Source organism: Bufo bufo, chromosome 5 (genome assembly GCF_905171765.1).
Source record: "Bufo bufo chromosome 5, aBufBuf1.1, whole genome shotgun sequence".
NCBI classification, from domain to species: domain Eukaryota; kingdom Metazoa; phylum Chordata; class Amphibia; order Anura; family Bufonidae; genus Bufo; species Bufo bufo.
The window spans coordinates 236165458-236186198 of record NC_053393.1 but is presented as its reverse complement, the minus strand read 5'-3'; the positions used below and the strand labels follow the sequence as shown (position 1 = coordinate 236186198).

General features: G+C 42.5%; 1 protein-coding gene across 1 annotated transcript in view; it reads left to right on the top strand.

Annotated features, from left to right (window-relative positions):
- The window catches only part of NPSR1 (neuropeptide S receptor 1), an 835810-nt gene that overhangs the window by 663487 nt on the left and 151582 nt on the right, over positions 1–20741 (top strand). The window contains exon 7 of the mRNA XM_040433038.1: positions 4421–4510. Coding sequence (XP_040288972.1) covers positions 4421–4510 — 90 coding nt within the window. The remainder of the gene's footprint in view (positions 1–4420; positions 4511–20741) is intronic.

Here is a 20741-nt window from a genome sequence, read left to right as displayed (position 1 = left end):
TAGCGCGGACCCTATGCTTGTTTTTTATAACTCTCATCTCTACCAGGTTTTCCTTATACTCTCTGCCACACTGGGTCACTTCTATTGGGATTAGGCTCCCTTGGCTACAGACTAAACATCTACTGACCATACAGTACGTCAGTGCTCTAGTCTACAGTCGTGGCCAAAAGTTTTGAGAATGACACAAATATTAGTTTTCACAAAGTTTGCTGCTAAATTGCTTTCAGATCTTTGTTTCAGTTGTTTCTGTGATGTAGTGAAATATAATTACATGCACTTCATACGTTTCAAAGGCTTTTATCGACAATTACATGACATTTATGCAAAGAGTCAGTATTTGCAGTGTTGGCCCTTCTTTTTCAGGACCTCTGCAATTCGACTGGGTATGCGCTCAATCAACTTCTGGGCCAATTCCTGACTGATAGCAACCCATTCTTTCATAATCACTTCTTGGAGTTTGTCAGAATTAGTGGTTTTTTTTTGTCCACCCGCCTCTTGAGGATTGACCACAAGTTCTCGATGGGATTAAGATCTAGGGAGTTTTCAGGCCATGGACCCAAAATTTCAACGTTTTGGTCCCCGAGCCACTTAGTTATCACCTTTGCCTTATGGCACGGTGCTCCATCGTGCTGGAAAATGCATTGTTCTTCACCAAACTGTTGTTGGATTGTTGGAGGGTGTTTTGGTACCATTCCTTTTTCATGGCTGTGTTTTTGGGCAAAATGGTGAGTGAGCCCACTCCCTTGGATGAGAAGCAACCCCACACATGAATGGTCTCAGGATGCTTTACTGTTGGCATGACACAGGACTGATGGTAGCGCTCACCTTTTCTTCTCCGGACAAGCCTTTTTCCAGATGCCCCAAACAATCGGAAAGAGGCTTCATTGGAGAATATGACTTTGCCCCAGTCCTCAGCAGTCCATTCACCAAACTTTCTGCAGAAGATCAATCTGTCCCTGATGTTTTTTTTGGAGAGAAGTGGCTTCTTTGCTGCCCTTCTTGACACCAGGCCATCTTCCAAAAGTCTTCGCCTCACTGTGCGTGCAGATGCGCTCACACCTGCCTGCTGCCATTCCTGAGCAAGCTCTGCACTGGTGGCACTCCGATCCCGCAGCTGAATCCTCTTTAGGAGACTATCCTTAACAAGAATTGAACCTCTTTCCTTGAAGTCCTTGATGATCCTATAAATTGTTTATTGAGGTGCAATCTTAGTAGCCACAATATCCTTGCCTGTGAAGCCATTTTTATGCAACGCAATGATGGCTGCACGCGTTTCTTTGCAGGTCACCATGGTTAACAATGGAAGAACAATGATTTCAAGCATCACCCTCCTTTTAACATGTCAAGTCTGCCATTTTAACCCAATCAGCCTGACATAATGATCTCCAGCCTTGTGCTCGTCAACATTCTCACCTGACTTAACAAGACGATTACTGAAATGATCTTAGCAGGTCCTTTAATGACAGCAATGAAATGCAGTGGAAAGGTTTTTTTGGGATTAAGTTAATTTTCATGGCAAATAAGGACTATGGAATTCATCTGATCACTCTTCATAACATTCTGGAGTATATGCAAATTGCTATTATAAAAACTTAAGCAGCAACTTTTCCAATATTTATGTAATTCTCAAAACTTTTGGCCACGACTGTAGATTGACCTTTCTTTCACTGAGCTAAAACTCCACTCCACTCCCTTGCACTTCCTGAAACCTGTTCTATATGTAAGTATTTAGCACCAGTATCACCTAGGTGACTGGGTGTGTCTACATGTAAGCAGGAATTACAGCAATATACATACATGTTGCACAATGGACATACTGAAAATATCCTTATGAATACAGGGCTCTACTACTACTACTACAACTACGGAGTGGGACACTGTAGTTATACCTCCTAAGTGTCCCTTAACAGTAAGAATGACATCTTGGTGCTCCCTCTACAATAGTGCTGCCCCCTTAACGCCCCCCTTAAATAGTGAAAGTGCTGTAGTTTTAATAAAATACAACAGTAACCATCACTTAGCCACATTCCCCTGATGAATGTAATATACACTGCGTGCAGAATTATTAGGCAAATGAGTATTTTGACCACATCATCCTCTTTATGCATGTTGTCTTACTCCAAGCTGTATAGGCTCAAAGGCCTACTACCAATTAAGCATATTAGGTGATGTGCATCTCTGTAATGAGAAGGGGTGTGGTCTAATGACATCAACACCCTATATTAGGTGTGCATAATTATTAGGCAACTTCCTTTCCTTTGGCAAAATGGGTCAAAAGAAGGACTTGACAGGCTCAGAAAAGTCAAAAATAGTGAGATATCTTGCAGAGGGATGCAGCACTCTTAAAATTGCAAAGCTTCTGAAGCGTGATCATCGAACAATCAAGCGTTTCATTCAAAATAGTCAACAGGGTCGCAAGAAGCGTGTGGAAAAACCAAGGCGCAAAATAACTGCCCATGAACTGAGAAAAGTCAAGCGTGCAGCTGCCAAGATGCCACTTGCCACCAGTTTGGCCATATTTCAGAGCTGCAACATCACTGGAGTGCCCAAAAGCACAAGGTGTGCAATACTCAGAGACATGGCCAAGGTAATAAAGGCTGAAAGACGACCACCACTGAACAAGACACACAAGCTGAAACGCCAAGACTGGGCCAAGAAATATCTCAAGACTGATTTTTCTAAGGTTTTATGGACTGATGAAATGAGAGTGAGTCTTGATGGGCCAGATGGATGGGCCCGTGGCTGGATTGGTAAAGGGCAGAGAGCTCCAGTCCGACTCAGACGCCAGCAAGGTGGAGGTGGAGTACTGGTTTGCGCTGGTATCATCAAAGATGAGCTTGTGGGGCCTTTTCGGGTTGAGGATGGAGTCAAGCTCAACTCCCAGTCCTACTGCCAGTTTCTGGAAGACACCTTCTTCAAGTAGTGGTACAGGAAGAAGTCTGCATCCTTCAAGAAAAACATGATTTTCATGCAGGACAATGCTCCATCACACGCGTCCAAGTACTCCACAGCGTGGCTGGCAAGAAAGGGTATAAAAGAAGAAAATCTAATGACATGGCCTCCTTGTTCACCTGATCTGAACCCCATTGAGAACCTGTGATCCATCATCAAATGTGAGATTTACAAGGAGGGAAAACAGTACACCTCTCAACAGTGTCTGGGAGGCTGTGGTTGCTGCTGCACGCAATGTTGATGGTGAACAGATCAAAACACTGACAGAATCCATGAATGGCAGGCTTTTGAGTGTCCTTGCAAAGAAAGGTGGCTATATTGGTCACTGATTTGTTTTTGTTTTGTTTTTGAATGTCAGAAATGTATATTTGTGAATGTTGAGATGTTATATTGGTTTCACTGGTAAAAATAAATAATTGAAATGGGTATATATTTGTTTTTTGTTAAGTTGCCTAATAATTATGCACAGTAATAGTCACCTGCACACACAGATATCCCCCTAAAATAGCTAAAACTAAAAACAAACTAAAAACTACTTCCAAAAATATTCAGCTTTGATATTAATGAGTTTTTTGGGTTCATTGAGAACATGGTTGTTTTTCAATAATAAAATTAATCCTCAAAAATACAACTTGCCTAATAATTCTGCATTCCCTGTATAATGCCCTTACTTGTGCTCTCTCTTGCTCACAGTAGCAGACACTATGATGTCACTGCATCTCGTCTGCCTGTTGGAGCAAGCGCAAGACGGTGGAGCAGGGAGCTGACAGCTCCCTGCTTAACAATTATATTCAACTCAATTTGTGTCCTCAGGACAGAGATGCAGTTGAAGTCAGGACATGCTGTAGCCCTCCTGGGACCGCAAGACTGTGTACAAAATCTGGGTCCGTCCCACCGTATCCGGGACGATTGGGAGGCATGCTTACTGGGGAAGATTTACAAGGCTAATTAATGCAGAATTAAGGCTTAGTTTGTACCAAAAAATGGTCTGCAATTCTGCATGCATGACACCACATTTATTATGTTTTGCATAATTTCTCTGCCTCAACAAGGGGAATTGCTTAGCAGAAAAAGCGTCATGACTGAAGAGGCAGCACTGTGCACCAAAATTTTGACAACCAAAACATTTTGTTAAATTAGACAAACTTTTTTAAAGCATGTACCAAATTTATAGTATGTTCTAGAATGTTATATGTTAAATCACTGTTTAGGAAAGAGATTTAGATCACTGTATAGCAAAAAAAAAAGAACTCCGTAGGTGGTAGACAATTTTTTATAAAGATAACAATTATCCCAGAATTTTGACCCTACTTTCACAAGTCTGTCACAAATGTAGAGGTTCATTCTACCTTCATCCATTTATTTTTAGAATGGCTTGCATATACTGTAAAATGTTTGTTAATTATTTGTGCAATGTAAATTTGTCAACTCATCCTTCATTTGTAATGGTTAATTGTTTTTCTCCTAGATGGAAATTTCAGTGCTAGATTCAGTCATCGAGGACTCCTATCAAAAGCCAAAATGAAAGCTATAAAATATAGCCTTGTAGTCGTTCTTGGTAAGTAAATATGGTTTTGATAACAAATGTTTAAAATAATACAAAACAAAGCAACTTCAAGTAGGCAGAAAATGTAAAATCCCTACTTCATTGGTAGTTCATTATAAGAAATATGAGCGCCAACCTTTTACATACATTAATGCAGGGAAAGCTCGGCGGAAGGTGCGCTTGGCCTGTCCAGCTTCTTTTAAAGTGTTCTCTAAAAGAATACAAGGAGATAATGCAAGGTACATAGCAGAAATGTAAAGCCTTCTGGAAATGTTTAAAGCAGCCGCTTCATGGCAAATATTTATGCTCTCTTCACAGAATGGGGGATATCTGATCAGCAGGGGCTGGGGTCCTGCCAGACACATAACTGGGGCCATGTGTTCCTCTACTTGACTGGTGTGATGATCATGCATGCACACTGCCGCTCAATTCAGTTCTGTGGAATTGCCAGAAATAGTGGGCAGCTTGTAATTGACTGTCTCCAACAGTCCCATAGAGATGAATGGAGTGGTAGCGTGCATGTAAAACCAATGGGTTACACAGGGTCCCTGTTCTCAAGATTGGCGGGTACTTCAGCGGTCAGACAATCGCCAATCAGACACATCCCTTATCCTAGGCATAGGGGATAATTGTTTGTCATGGGACAAAACTTGTATGACCGTAGAAGGGTTATAAGCCATGTTGCTAATAGTTTGTGATCTTCCCATGCAGTCCCAGAATGGTTTATTCTCTGAATCTCAGGCTAAGGTCTCAGCTGTAGTCTGTATTGCGAGAGTCTTCATCAGCTGACATCAGTGGGTCTCCTGTCTGAAAGGGACCTGTCACACTAAGTGGCAGGGGAAGACTATAGCTGGCCAAACACATTATATAAAAATTATTTTCATTTTTATGGAGGCCTCCTGGATTTCCTCAAATGGCAGATGATGGAGAAAAGAAGGACTAGTCATTAAGGAAATGGCAGTGATGTATTGCTCATTACACATTGAAATAAATATGCACCCCCTTCTGAGCATAATGAACATATTTATGGTGAAGCTGGAAGAATCAGCTTGCGAATGAAGCCGCATTTGGCTGATAACTAAAAAAAATATCTTTGACCCGGTATGAATCACCTCTTTAATTTAGCAGCATCACAAAAATAGCTCCTCATTTTTTCTGCAGAAACTATAGTACACAGAATGACATCATATAAAGCATCAACATCACTTGATATTGGTAGTCATGACAACGATCAAGAAAAGAAAATTGGAAAGAATTAGGTTTAAGGTCAAAAGAAACTTTGATAATATGTTTGAGTAGAAAAAAATGAAACAGGACACTAGATGAGGGAGCACATGTTCCTAATGTACAACTAGACATTGTTAAAAAGGTCAAATGTGAGAGCAGATGACAATATCTGTAGGTAAACTTTTTGGCCTTGGTGGTCCCACTGGCAAGGTTGTCCCACTACTAAGTTTGTCACAAAACATATACCGTAACTACTATAACTAGAGATAAGACATAATTTAAAAATACTTATTTTTGTATTTCTTGGCCTATATTACCGTATATACTCGAGTATAAGCCGACCCGAATATAAGCCGAGGCCCCTAATTTTACCCCCAAAAAATGGGAAAAATTATTGACTCGAGTATAAGACTAGGGTGGGAAATGCAGCTTAATGCAGAGTGTATGTGTATATAATGCACACACTGTACATTATATACACACATCTGCAAGAGGGTGACTCAGATTGATGGGAGTCTGACTCTGACTCCCTGTATTTAATGCAGAGTGTGTGCATTATATACACACACATTCTGCATTAAATACAGGGAGCCATCCACAGATCTCCCCCCTAAACAGTGCCATCCACAGATCCCCCCCTAAACAGTGCCATCCACAGATCCCCCCTAAACAGTGCCATCCACAGATGCCCCCTGCCCTAAACAGTGCCATCATGGCACTGTTTAGGGGAGGGGGGATCTGTGGATGGCACTGTAGGGGGATCTGTGGATGGCACTGCCATCCACAGATCCCCCTACAGTGCCATCCACAGATCCCCCTCCCCGACGCTCACAGCAGTATATTTATAAACAAATCAGTAACTACCGGTACTTTAACTTTAATCATTGCTCATTGCTGAGCTCTTTACTCTGATTATTTAGATATCTTACTTTGTCTTAGCTCCGGTAATAGCAGGCAGTGCAGGGGGGGCGCTCACTCACTGACGTCACGCGCCTGCTCCCACTAGGCGGCGCAGGCACGTGACGTCAGTGAGTGAGTGCCGCCCCCCGCACTGCCTGCTATTACCGGAGCTAAGACAGACCTAGACTCGAGTATAAGACGAGGGGGCTTTTTGAGCACAAAAATATGTGCCAAAAAACTCGTCTTATACTCGAGTATATACGGTATATGTAATTGTGTTCATAAAAACTGATTAATGGTTTTCTGGATATACAGTAATTTTTTTTAAAGTTACTCCATCTATTATGCTTCCTGTTCTGGCTCTTAGAGGCTATGGACACCTTCGTATTTTGTATATGATAAATTTTTACTCATTTTGGGCTAAATACTTTTTTCAATAATCGTAAATCAGACCTCAGATCATAGAAAAAAAAATCTGTGCTCTGACCCCCCCTGTTGCACAGCATGAGGTCACAGAACATGCCAATGTCCTCACGCTGTGCACAGGTCACAGCACAGCATGTGGCCGATGAAGATAAGAAAGCAGTGAGTACAGAGCCCGCACAGGGAGCGCTGCATTCATCATTCCCCGTTCTCCTGTACTAATGAACGCTTCCATAATGGAATCGCTCATTAGAACTCGCCCCATAAGATGCACTGACCTTTTTCCCCCACTCACACACCAACTCTGTGTACAACTATCAGTGACTGACAGCTATCTCTGTATACACACTTACACACACAATGCTATCAATCACTGATAACACCTCCCCATGTACAGCTATCAGTTGCAACGTGCCGCCCCCCAGGATTAGTGGAATGCCGAGTGCTTCTTATGTGTCATGGTGCTCCTACCTGGATAGAGTGGGATCGCAGGCTTGGGCTCTGAAGCAAAAGGGAAATAGTTCAGTTAGGGGATGAAGAATATTTTGAGTCCAGCCCTTGGTGAACTTTAACAGCAGTTCTACTTTGGTAAACTTGATTCCAGAAAATATTCAGGCTTTTTTTACATTCAGGCTTTCTCTTGGTTCCAGCAGGCTTTGGCATAAACTGACAGGCTTCCTTAATAACTCTGCTCTTTCTCTCTGCTGTGCTAAATTCTGCTTGGGTCTGGTTACTGGACTTTTTGTCGGTTCTGGTATCCTTGGAATGGGGTGCCTTTGGCTGTTGTCCCTCTCCTGACACTCAGTAAGTAAATTACCAAGGAGTCAGGGGGCTTTACAAGGTACTTCCTTTTTGTGGCTCCTGCTCCAGCCAAAAAACAATTTCCTCTGGCTGCAATGGAATGGGGAGTTCCATTATATCTAAGTATAGCTCTGCTATATATACGCTGCCACATGCTGGTGAACCAAGCACATTACACGAACAAACAGTTGCATAACAATAATAGAAATGCACAGTGTTGAAGGACCTGAAAATAAATACAAAGATAACATTAATGTTAGACCATTAGAGACAGTAGCAGGGTGCAGGAACCATAACACTATGCCAGGGTGTTACATACCTCCTTACTTAGAACCAAGCCGTCCTTGGCTGGTGCTTAGGGTATGCTCTAGGGATCCCTTTTAAAAGTTAGAGTGCTGCTTTATATATTTTCTGTTAGTATATACATAAACTGACATAGCAATGGCTACCTACAGGTCTCTGCCCACTTGAGTAGGGTGTCTATTTCCAAATTCCCTCTCCCTTTTTTTATGGATACCAATCCCTACTACCACAGGAAGCGTGGGGGTGTCATGTACTGTAATCCCTCCACAATACTATGAAAGCCCGCAATGGCATCATCCTGTAATCCCTTCCTAGCACCAAGGTCTAATAATGCTTTACGCTTTGTCACCTTGATGTCTGAACTGGTAGCTTTTCACATATTTTCTAAGACAGTGCACAGTGCTTGAAGGCACCTAGAAACATATTTTTAGCAGCAGGGTTACCCTTTAAAGATGTTTACACTGCTTGTGACTTTATCACTTGGTCCTCCCTGTGTAGCAGAAGCACATGAACCCAAAGACACAGGACATACTTGCTCCTTCCCCTCCCAAGTCTGTGGAGAGAAAAAGGTTAAGGGCATATGCAAATCAATAACAATATAATGCCTAGGCTTTCTACACTGACACAGGGCAACGTGGGACCATTATTATTCGGCATACTCAGAGGCAGTCCATATGAGAAAACAAAAATGCAAAGGGTCGCTATCTATCTAGCTAACAATGCATTATTTTACCAAAGTCCATTCAAAAGTGCATAAGAAATTGAATTGCTATACCCGTCACAAGAGTCCATACAATGGGCAAAAATACTTGGACATTGCAAAAACTTGAAAACTTTGGTGCACAAATGTCACAGTAAAGGTCACAAAGAGCTCAGGTACAAGTTTGAGTTCATTCTTTAGGTACTGGCTTATAACGTTGTAAAACTGAAACATATAGTGCAAAAAGGAAAAAGTCATTTGTAATCCACATCAGGTATAGTGCCAACGTGCGCAACTTGGAAATGGTTATTGGCTGATGTTTGGCATTCTAACAAAACATGACCCTCTGCTTGAGGACCAGAAAGGGCAACAAAAGCAAACAAAAGTGCAAACCAGTTCTCATCCTTCAAGCACAGTCTCCGTTGCGACTCCGGTAGGTCAATGGATGGTTTTCCTCACAGCACGAGGTCACTTACAGGAGGGTCTGGAAGTATTCCTCCTGGGTCCCATAGTTGAAGGCGCAAAAGTCCTTCTTTAAGCTGTGCAATGTCCTCATCGCTGTCATTGCTAGCTCTGGTGCTCTCTGCAGCTGCAACTCCAGCAGAAACTTTATCTGTGATCAACTGGTGGCCTTCCATGGCAGAATTTGGAACTGCAGGATTGCCCTCTTCTGGAGGATCCTCTGTAAGCCTTGGCCTTTTCCTGGTAGCTGACAGGATCTCCGGGGAGCAGTAAAGGATAGACCCTTGGTCTTTCAAAGCAAGGAGCTCCGCATTCGGTGGAGGTTCCAGAGTGCATGGAGCCTTGGCCTTTTCCTGGTAGCTGACAGGATCTCCGGGGAGCAGTAAAGGATAGACCCTTGGTCTTTCAAAGCAAGGAGCTCCGCATTCGGTGGTGGTTCCAGAGTGCAGTATCAGTGGACTCCTCACTGGTGGATAGGTCACTTTTAGTGGTTTGAGGATCTGGTAGTGTCATAAAAGGTGCTGTCTTCAGCAGGCAGCTGAGAGGAAGTCTTGGCCTTTTCATAGGTTTCATGCAATTCCCTTTCTCTCTCTTTTTCCTCCACTATTTCTTTACATGTTTTTATGCTTTTTCTTTCTGATTAGTCACCTTTTTCCGCTAAGCATCCTCTCCATCTTTTTCCTTTCTTCCGCTTTCTTTATCAAGTTCTGTAATGCACTCCTCCTGTGAGCTTTCCATCTGGCGAGGTCATTCTGTCATGTGTCATCCTCCTCTTTGAGTTTCATTAACATACTGCAGATGTTCTTGCTGAGCTTCTCCTGAATAACATGGGAGCCAATGGACCCTGAAATGGTATTGCAGTGAGAGGCATTATGCAAATGGCTGCAGCTGCTGGTGGATCGCTGCGGTCCAATAGGGTGCTATCCTGATTATCAGGCATGGCTTTTGGTACCCTGTACCAGACTAGAGGGCTCAATGTAAGCTAGACTGCAATTTAAGTGTGCGTTGCTATGGTTACTAGACTTTTGATCGGTTCTGGTATCTTTGGATTGGGGTGCCTTTGGCTGTTGTCCCTATCCTGACAACTCAGTAAGTAAATTAGCAAGGCATCAGGGGGCTCTACAAGCTACTTCCCTTTTGTGGCTCCTGCTCCAGCCAAAGAACAATTTCCTCTGGCTGCAATTTATTTAATGTCTTCTCAGCTCCAATATGGAGTCTAAACTGGAACTAACTAGAACTGCAACCCCTCCCTTCTGGTAGGAAGCAGGACTGGTCCACTTCTGCCCAAAGGGAGGAGAATGAAATGGTGAGTTCCATTCTATCTAAGTATAGCTGTGCCATATACGCTGCCACCTGCTGGTGAACCACGCACATTACATGAACAAAACAGATACAAAACAATAATAGAAATGCACACTGTTGAAGGACCGGGAAAAAAAAATACAAAGATAACATTAAAGGGGTTCTGCAGTTTGTTTAAACTGATGATCTATCCTCTGGATAGATCATCCGCATCTGATCGGCGGGGGTCCTGCACCCCCGGGACCCCCGCCGATCAGCTGTTTGAGAAGGAAGCGGCGCTCCAGAAGCGCCGCGGCCTGCTCACTGTTTACCGCAGGCACAGTGACGTCACGACTAGTATCAACTGGCCTGGGCGCGGCTAAGCTCTGTTCACTTGAATGGACCTTAGCCCCACCCAGGCCAGTTAATACTAGTTGTGACGTCACTGGGCCTGCTGTAAACAGTGAGAAGGCTGCATCGCTCCTGGAGCGCCGCTTCCTTCTCAAACAGCTGATCGGCGGGAGTCCCGGGGTCGGACCCCCGCCGATCAGATGCTGATGAACTATCCAGAGTTTAAACAAACTGCAGAACCCCTTTAATATTAGACCATTAGATACAGTAGCAGGGTGCAGGAATCGTGACTAAACAGTGACTAATAGCTATCTTTGTATACACACTTACAGAGAGAATGCTATCAATCCCTGATAATACCTCCCTTGTGTACAACTATTAGTGACTAATAGCTTTCTTTGTATACACACTTAAACAGAGAATGCTATCATATCACTGATAACACCACCCCAGTGTATAGTTATCACTGACTGACATCAGGTGTCCGGGAAGGTTTTAGACCGAGTCTCAGCTCTCTAGTATGTACCGTTCCTGAGATATTCCCAAAAAATGACCCACATTAGCCAATACTAGCCTGCAAGTCTTTCTCTTCAAATCCCAACTGCCATAAACACAGTTTAACTCCAAGTTTTTAAAGGGGCGGGCACAGTGGAGGTCACTGTTATTAAAGGGGCGGGCGCTATGAAGGTCCCTGTTAATGGGGCGGCCACTGTGAAAGTCACTGTTAAAGGGTCGGTCACTGTTAAAGGGTCGGTCACTGTTAAAGGGTCGGTCACTGTTAAAGGGTCGGTCACTGTTAAAGGGTCGGTCACTGTTAAAGGGTCGGTCACTGTTAAAGGGGCGGTCACTGTTAAAGGGGCGGTCACTGTTAAAGGGGCGGTCACTGTTAAAGTCACGGTTACTGTGAAAGTCACGGTTACTGTGAAAGTCACTGTGAAAGTCACGGTTACTGTGAAAGTCACTGTGAAAGTCACGGTTACTGTGAAAGTCACTGTGAAAGTCACGGTTACTGTGAAAGTCACTGTGAAAGTCACGGTTACTGTGAAAGTCACTGTGAAAGTCACGGTTACTGTGAAAGTCACTGACAGTCACGGTTACTGTAAAAGTCACTGTGAAAGTCACGGTCACTGTGAAAGTCACGGTTACTGTGAAAGTCACTGTGAAAGTCACGGTTACTGTGAAAGTCACTGTGAAAGTCACGGTTACTGTGAAAGTCACTGTGAAAGTCACGGTTACTGTGAAAGTCACAGTTAAAAGGGCGGTCACTGTTAAAGGGGCGGTCACTTTAACCCCTTATGGACTCAGGACGTACCGGTATGTCCTAACTTTAAATCGTGATTGCGCAACGGCGGGGGTTAATCGCAACAGGATGTCCACTGAAATCATTCAGCGGGCATCCTGTCACAATGCCGGGGGGGGTCCCGTGATCCGCCCCCCCCCCGTCTTGGTTTGCAGCTTTTAACTTATCCGGCGGGCGGCGGTGCCATCGGGTCCCCATGCGGCTGTAGGGGGGACCCGATGGCATGGAAGGCAGCGCGATGTCTAAAGGAAAGCATCGCGCTGCCTTCCGGTGACGAGCTTGGGGAAAAAAATGTATACATATTAGGTACCGCCGCGTCCGTATCGACCGGCTCTATAAACATATCACATGACCTAACCCCTCAGATGGACACCATAAAAAATAAAAACTGTGCTAAATAAACAATTTTTTTGTCACCTTAGATCACAAAAAGTGTAATAGCAAGCGATACAAAAGTCATATGCACCCCAAAATAGTGCCAATCAAACAGTCACCTCATCCCGCAAAAAATGAGACCCTACCTAAGATAATCGCCCAAAAACTGAAAAAAACTATGGCTCTCAGAATATGGAGACACTAAAACATGATTTATTTTTTTGTTTCAAAAATGATGATATTGTGTAAAACTTGCATAAATAAAGAAAAAGTATACATATTAGGTATCGCCGCGTCCGTATCGACCGGCTCTATAAAAATATCACATGACCTTACGCTTCAGGTGAATACTGTAAAAAATTAAAAACGGTGTAAAAAAAGCAATTTTTTTGTCACCTTACATCACAAAAAGTGTAATAGCAAGCGATCAAAAAGTCACACGCACCCCAAAATAGTGCCAATAAAACCGTCATCTCATCCTGCAAAAATCATACCCTACCCAAGGTAATCGCCCAAAAACTGAAAAAATTATGGCTCTCAGACTATGGAAACACTAAAACATTATTTTTTTTGTTTAAAAAAAGAAACCATTGTGTAAAACTTACATAAATAAAAAAAAAGTATACATATTAGGTATCACCGCATCCGTGACAACCTGGTCTATAAAAATATCACATGATCTAACCTGTCAGATGAATGTTGTAAATAACAAAAAATAAAAACGGTGCCAAAACAGCTATTTCTTGTTACCTTGCTTCGCAAAAAGTGTAATATAGAGCAACCAAAAATCGTATGTACTCTAAACTAGTACCAACAAAACTGCCACCCTATCCTGTAGTTTCTAAAATGGGGTCACTTTTTTGGAGTTTCTACTCTAGGGGTGCATCAGGGGGGCTTCAAATGGGACATGGTGTCAAAAAAACCAGTCCAGCAAAACCTGCCTTCCAAAAACCGTATGGCATTCCTTTCCTTCTGCGCCCTGCCGTGTGCCCGTACAGCGGTTTACGACCACATATGGGGTGTTTCTGTAAACTACAGAATCAGGGCCATAAATATTGAGTTTGGTTTGGCTGTTAACCCTTGCTTTGTAACTGGAAAAAAAATATTAAAATGGAAAATCTGCCAAAAAAGTGAAATTTTGAAATTGTATCTCTATTTTCCATTAATTCTTGTGGAACACCTAAAGGGTTAACGACTTTTGTAAAATCAGTTTTGAATACCTTGAGGGGTGTAGTTTCTAGAATAGGGTGGTTTCTATTATGTAAGCCTCGCAAAGTGACTTCAGACCTGAACTGGTCCCTAAAAATTGGGTTTTTGAAAATTTCTGAAAAATTTCAAGATTTGCTTCTAAACTTCTAAGCCTTGTAACATCCCCAAAAAATAAAATATCATTTCCAAAATGATCCAAACATGAAGTAGACATATGGGGAATGTAAAGTAATAACTATTTTTGGAGGTATTATGTATTATAGAAGTAGAGAAATTGAAACTTGGAAATTTGCAATTTTTTACAAATTTTGGCTAAATTTGGTATTTTTTTATAAAAAAAAATGAATTTTTTTTTACTTCATTTTACCAGTGTCATGAAGTACAATATGTGACGAGAAAACAATCTCAGAATGGCCTGGATAAGTCAAAGCGTTTTATAGTTATCAGCACTTAAAGTGACACTGGTCAGATTTGCAAAAAAAGGCCAAGTCCTTAAGGTGAAATAGGGCTGAGTCCTTAAGAGGTTAAAAGTCACTTTTAAAGGAGTGGTCACAGTTAAAGGGGCGTCACTTTGAAAGTCACTGTTAAAAGGGCAGTCACTGTGAAAGGCACTGTTAAAGGGGCAGTCACTGTGTATTCACTGTTAAAGGGGCGGTCACTGTGAAAGTGACTGTTAAAGGGGTGATCACTGTTAAAGGGGCGCCTCCGGACCGCCTAACGCAGGATCACTCAGGCAGAGTCACGCATCTACCAGTCATCTCGCGAGATGCGAGATTTCCTGTGAATGCGCGCACACAGGCGCGCGCGTTCACAGGAACTGCAGGTAAGCGAGTGGATCTACAGCCTGCCAGCGGCGATCGTTTGCTGGCAGGCTGTAGATGCAATTTTTTTAACCCCTAACAGGTATATTAGACGCTGTTTTGATAACGGCGTCTAATATACCTGCTACCTGGTCCTCTGGTGGTCCCTTTTGCTTGGATCGACCACCAGAGGACACAGGCAGCTCTGTAATAAGTAGCACCAAGCACCACACTACACTACACCCCCCCTGTCACTTATTAACCCCTGATCACCCCATATAGACTCCCTGATCATCCCCCTGTCATTGATCACCCCCCTGTAAGGCTCCATTCAGACGTCCGTATGTGTTTTACGGATCCATGGATCGGATTTGCAAAACACATACGAACGTCTGAATGGAGCCTTACGGGGGGGTGATCACCCCATATAGGCTCCCTGATCACCCCCCTGTAAGGATCCATTCAGACGTCCGTATGTGTTTGGCGGATCCGATACGTGGATCCGCAAAACACATACGGACCTCTGAATGGAGCCTTACAGGGGGGTGATCAATCACAGGGGGTTGATCAGGGAGTCTATATGGGGTGATCACCCCCCTGTCATTGATCACCCCCCTGTAAGGCTCCATTCAGACGTCCGTATGTGTTTTGCGGATCCGTGGATCCGCAAAACACTGACACCGCGGATCCACAAAACACAAACGGACGTCTGAATGGAGCCTTACAGGGGGGTGATCAATGACAGGGTGGTGATCACCCCATATAGACTCCCTGATCACCCCGCTGTCATTGATCACCCCCTGTAAGGCTCCATTCAGACATTTTTTTGGCACAAGTTAGTGGAAATTATTATTTATTTATTTTTTTCTTGCAAAGTCTCATATTCCACTAACTTGTGACAAAAAATAAAATCTCACATGAACTCACCATACCCCTCACGGAATCCAAATGCGTACATTTTTTTTGACATTTATATTCCAGACTTCTACTCACGCTTTAGGGCCCCTAAAATGCCAGGGCAGTATAAATACCCCACATGTGACCCCATTTCGGAAAAAAGACACACCAAGGTATTCGCTGAGGGGCATATTGAGTCCATGAAAGATTAAACTTTTTGTCCCAAGTTAGCGGAAAGGAAGACTTTGTGAGAAAAAAAATAAAAAAAATCTATTTCCGCTAACTTGTGCCAAAAAAAAAAATCTATGAACTCGCCATGCCCCTCATTGAATACCTTGGGGTGTCTTCTTTCCAAAATGGGGTCACATGTGGGGTATTTATACTGCCCTGGCATTTTAGGGGCCCTAAAGCGTGAGAAGAAGTCTGGATCCAAATGTCTATAAATGCCCTCCTAAAAGGAATTTGAGCCCCTTTGCGCATCTAGGCTGCAAAAAAGTGTCACACATGTGGTATTGCCGTACTCAGGAGAAGTTGGGCAATGTGTTTTGGGGTGTCATTTTACATATACCCATGCTGGGTGAGATAAATATCTCGGTCAAATGCCAACTTTGTATAAAAAAATGGGAAAAGTTGTCTTTTAGAGAGATATTTCTCTCACCCAGCATTGGTATATGTAAAAAGACACCCCAAAACACATTGCCCAACTTCTCCTGAGTACGGCGATATCACATGTGTGACACTTTTTTGCAGCCTAGGTGGGCAAAGGGGCCCACATTCCAAAGAGCACCTTTAGGATTTCACAGGGCATTTTTTACACATTTTGATTTCAAACTACTTCTCACGCATTAGGTCCCCTAAAATGCCAGGGCAGTATAAATACCCCACAAGTGACCCCATTTTGGAAAGAAGACACCCCAAGGTATTCCGTGAGGGGCATGGCGAGTTCCTAGAATTTATTTATTTTTGTCACAAGTTAGCGGAAAATGATGATTTATTTTTAATTTTTTTTCTTACAAAGTCTCATATTCCACTAGCTTGTGACAAAAAATTTAAACTTCCATGAACTCACTATGCCCATCACGAAATACCTTGGGGTGTCTTCTTTCCAAAATTGGGTCACTTGTGGGGTAGTTATACTGCCCTGGCATTTTAGGGGCCCTAAAGCGTGAGAAGAAGTCTGGGATCCAAATGTCTAAAAATGCCCTCCTAAAAGGAATTTGGCCCCTTTGCGCATCTAGGCTGCAACAAAGTGTCACACATGTGGTATTGCCGTACTCAGGAGAAGTTGGGCAATGTGTTTTGGGGTGTCTTTTTACATTTACCCATGCTGGGTGAGAGAAATATCTCTCTAAAAGACAACTTTTCCCATTTTTTTATACAAAGTTGTCATTTGACAGAGATATTTATCTCACCCAGCATGGGCATGTGTAAAAAGACACCCCAAAACACATTGCCCAACTTCTCCTGAGTACGGCGATACCACATGTGTGACACTTTTTTGCAGCCTAGGTGGGCAAAGGGGCCCACATTCCAAAGAGCACCTTTAGGATTTCGCAGGGAATTTTTTACACATTTTGATTTCAAACTACTTCTCACGCATTAGGGCCCCTAAAATGCCAGCACATTATAACTACCCCACAAGTGACCCCATTTTGGAAAGAAGACACCCCAAGGTATTTCGTGATGGGCATAGTGAGTTCATGGAAGTTTTTATTTTTTGTCACAAGTTAGTGGAATATGAGACTTTGTAAGGAAAAAATAAAAAATAAAAAAATAAAAAAATCACTTGTGACAAAAAATAAAAAGTTCTATGAACTCACTATGCCCATCAGCGAATACCTTAGGGTGTCTACTTTCCGAAATGGGGTCATTTGTGGGGTGTTTTTACTGTCTGGGCATTGTAGAACCTCAGGAAACATGACAGGTGCTCAGAAAGTCAGAGCTGCTTCAAAAAGCGGAAATTCACATTTTTGTACCATAATTTGTAAACGCTATAACTTTTACCCAAACCATTTTTTTTTTTTTACCCAAACATTTTTTTTTGGTCAAAGACATGTAGAACAATAATTTTAGAGAAAAATTTATATAGAAATGTAGTTTAAAAAAAAAAATTACAACTGAAAGTGAAAAATGTCATTTTTTGGCAAAAATTTTGGTAAATTTCGATTAATAACAAAAAAAGTAAAAATGTCAGCAGCAATGAAATACCACCAAATGAAGGCACTATTAGTGAGAAGAAAAGGAGGTAAAATTCATTTGGGTGGTAAGTTGCATGACCGAGCAATAAACCGTGAAAGTAGTGTAGTGCATAATTGTAAAAAGTGGTCTGGTCATTAAGGGTGTTTAAGCTAGGGGGGCTGAGGTGGTTAAATGGGTGGTCACTGTTAAAGGGGCAGTCACTGTGAAAGTCACTGTTAAGGGGGTGGTCACTGTGAAAGTCACTTTTAAAGGGGTGGTTACTGTTAAAGGGGCGACCGACTGTTAAAGGGGCGGTCATTGTTAAAGGGGTGGCCACTTTGAAAGTCACAATTAAAGGGGTGGTCTCTGTGAAAGTCAGTTAAAGGGGAGGTCTCTGTGAAAGTCACAGTTAAAGGGGCGGTTACTGTGAAAGTCAGTTAAAGGGGCGGTCTCTGTGAAAGTCACAGTTAACCACCTCAGCCCCCCTAGCTTAAACACCCTTAATGACCAGGCCACTTGTTACACTTCTGCACTACACTACTTTCACCGTTTATTGCTCGGTCATGCAACTTACCACCCAAATGAATTTTACCTCATTTTCTTCTCACTAATAGAGCTTTCATCTGGTGGTATTTCATTGCTGCTGACATTTTTACTTTTTTTGTTATTAATCGAAATTTAACGATTTTTTTGCAAAAAAATGACCTTTTTCACTTTCAGTTGTAAAATTTTTCAAAAAAAACGACATCCATATATAAATTTTTCTCTAAATTTATTGTTCTACATGTATTTGATAAAAAAAATGTTTGGGTAAAAAAAAAATGGTTTGGGTAAAAGTTATAGCGTTTACAAACTATGGTACAAAAATGTGAATTTCTGACTTTCTGAGCACCTGTCATGTTTCCTGAGGTTCTACAATGGCCAGACAGTAGAAAACCCCCACAAATGACCCCATTTCGGAAAGTAGACACCCTAAGGTATTCGCTGATCGGCATAGTGAGTTCATAGAACTTTTTATTTTTTGTTACAAGTTAGCGGAAAATGATGATTTTTTTTTTCCCTACAAAGTCTCATATTCCACTAACTTGTGACAAAAAATAAAAACTTCCATGAACTCACTATGCCCCTCACGAAATACCTTGGGGTGTCTTCTTTCCAAAATGGGGTCACTTGTGGGGTAGTTATACTGCCCTGGCATTCTAGGGGCCCTAATGTGTGGTAAGTAGTTTGAAATCAAAATGTGCAAAAAATGACCTGTGAAATCCGAAAGGTGCTCTTTGGAATGTGGGCCCCTTTGCCCACCTTGGCTGCAAAAAAGTGTCACACATCTGGTATCGCCGTACTCAGGAGAAGTTGGGAAATGTGTTTTGAGGTGTCATTTTACATATACCCATGCTGGGTGAGAGAAATTTCTCGGCAAAAGACAACTTTTCCCATTTATTTTATACAAAGTTGGCATTTGACCGAGATATTTCTCTCACCCAGCATGGGTATATGTAAAATGATACCCCAAAACACATTGCCCAACTTCTCCTGAGTACGGCGATACCAGAAGTGTGACACTTTTTTGCAGCCTAGGTGGGCAAAGGGGCCCACATTCCAAAGAGCACCTTTAGGATTTCACAGGTCATTTTTTACACATTTTGATTTCAAAATACTTACCACACATTAGGGCCCCTAGAATGCCAGGGCAGTATAACTACCCCACAAGTGACCCCATTTTGGAAAGAAGACACCCAAGGTATTTCGTGATGGGCATAGTGAGTTCATGGAAGTTTTTATTTTTTGTCACAAGTTAGTGGAATATGAGACTTTGTAAGAAAAAAATAATAATTAAAAATCATCATTTTCCGCTAAATTGTGACAAAAAAGAAAAAATTCTAGGAACTCTCCATGCCCCTCATGGAATATCTTGGGGTGTCTTCTTTCCAAAATGGGGTCACTTGTGGGGTAGTTATACTGCCCTGGCATTTTAGGGGCCCTAATGCGTGAGAAGTAGTTTGAAATCGAAATCTGTAAAAATGCCTTGTGAAATCCGAGACTTTGTAAGAAAAAAAAAAAAATCATCATTTTCCGCTAACTTGTGACAAAAAATAAAAAATATTTTTACGCATTTGGATTCCGTGAGGGGTATGGTGAGTTTATGTGAGATTTTATTTTTTATCACAAGTTAGTGGAATATGAGACTTTGTAAGAAAAAAAAAAAATAAATAAATTTCCGCTAACTTGGGCCAAAAAAATGTCTGAATGGAGCCTTACAGGGGGGTGATCAATGACAGGGGGGTGATCAGGGAGTGTATATGGGGTTATCACCCCCCTGTCATTGATCACCCCCCTCTAAGACTCCATTCAGACGTCCGTATGTGTTTTGCAGATCCGCGGTGTCCGTGTTTTGCGGATCCACGGATCCGCAAAACACATACGGACGTCTGAATGGAGTCTTACAGGGGGGTGATCAATGACAGGGGGGTGATCAATGACAGGGGGGTGATCAGGGAGTCTATATGGGGTAATCACCCCTCTGTCATTGATCACCCCCCTGTAAGGCTCCATTCAGACGTCCGTATGTGTTTTGCGGATCCGATCCATGTATCCGTGGATCCGTAAAAAACATACGGACGTCTGAATGGAGCCTTACAGGGGGGTGATTGATGACAGGGGGGTGATCAATGACAGGGGGGTGATCAGGGAGTCTATATGGGGTGATCACCCCCCTGTCATTGATCACCCCCCTGTAAGGCTCCATTCAGACGTCCGTATGTGTTTTGCGGATCCGATCTATGTATCCCTGGATCCGTAAAAAACATACGGACGTCTGAATGGAGCCTTACAAGGGGGTGATCAATGACAGGGGGTGTTCAGGGAGTCTATATGGGGTGATCAGGGATTAATAAGGGGTTAATAAGTGACAGGGGGGGTGTAGTGTGGTGCTTGGTGCTACTTATTACTGAGCTGCCTGTGTCCTCTGGTGGTCGATCCAAGCAAAAGGGACCACCAGAGGACCAGGTAGCAGGTATATTAGACGCTGTTATCAAA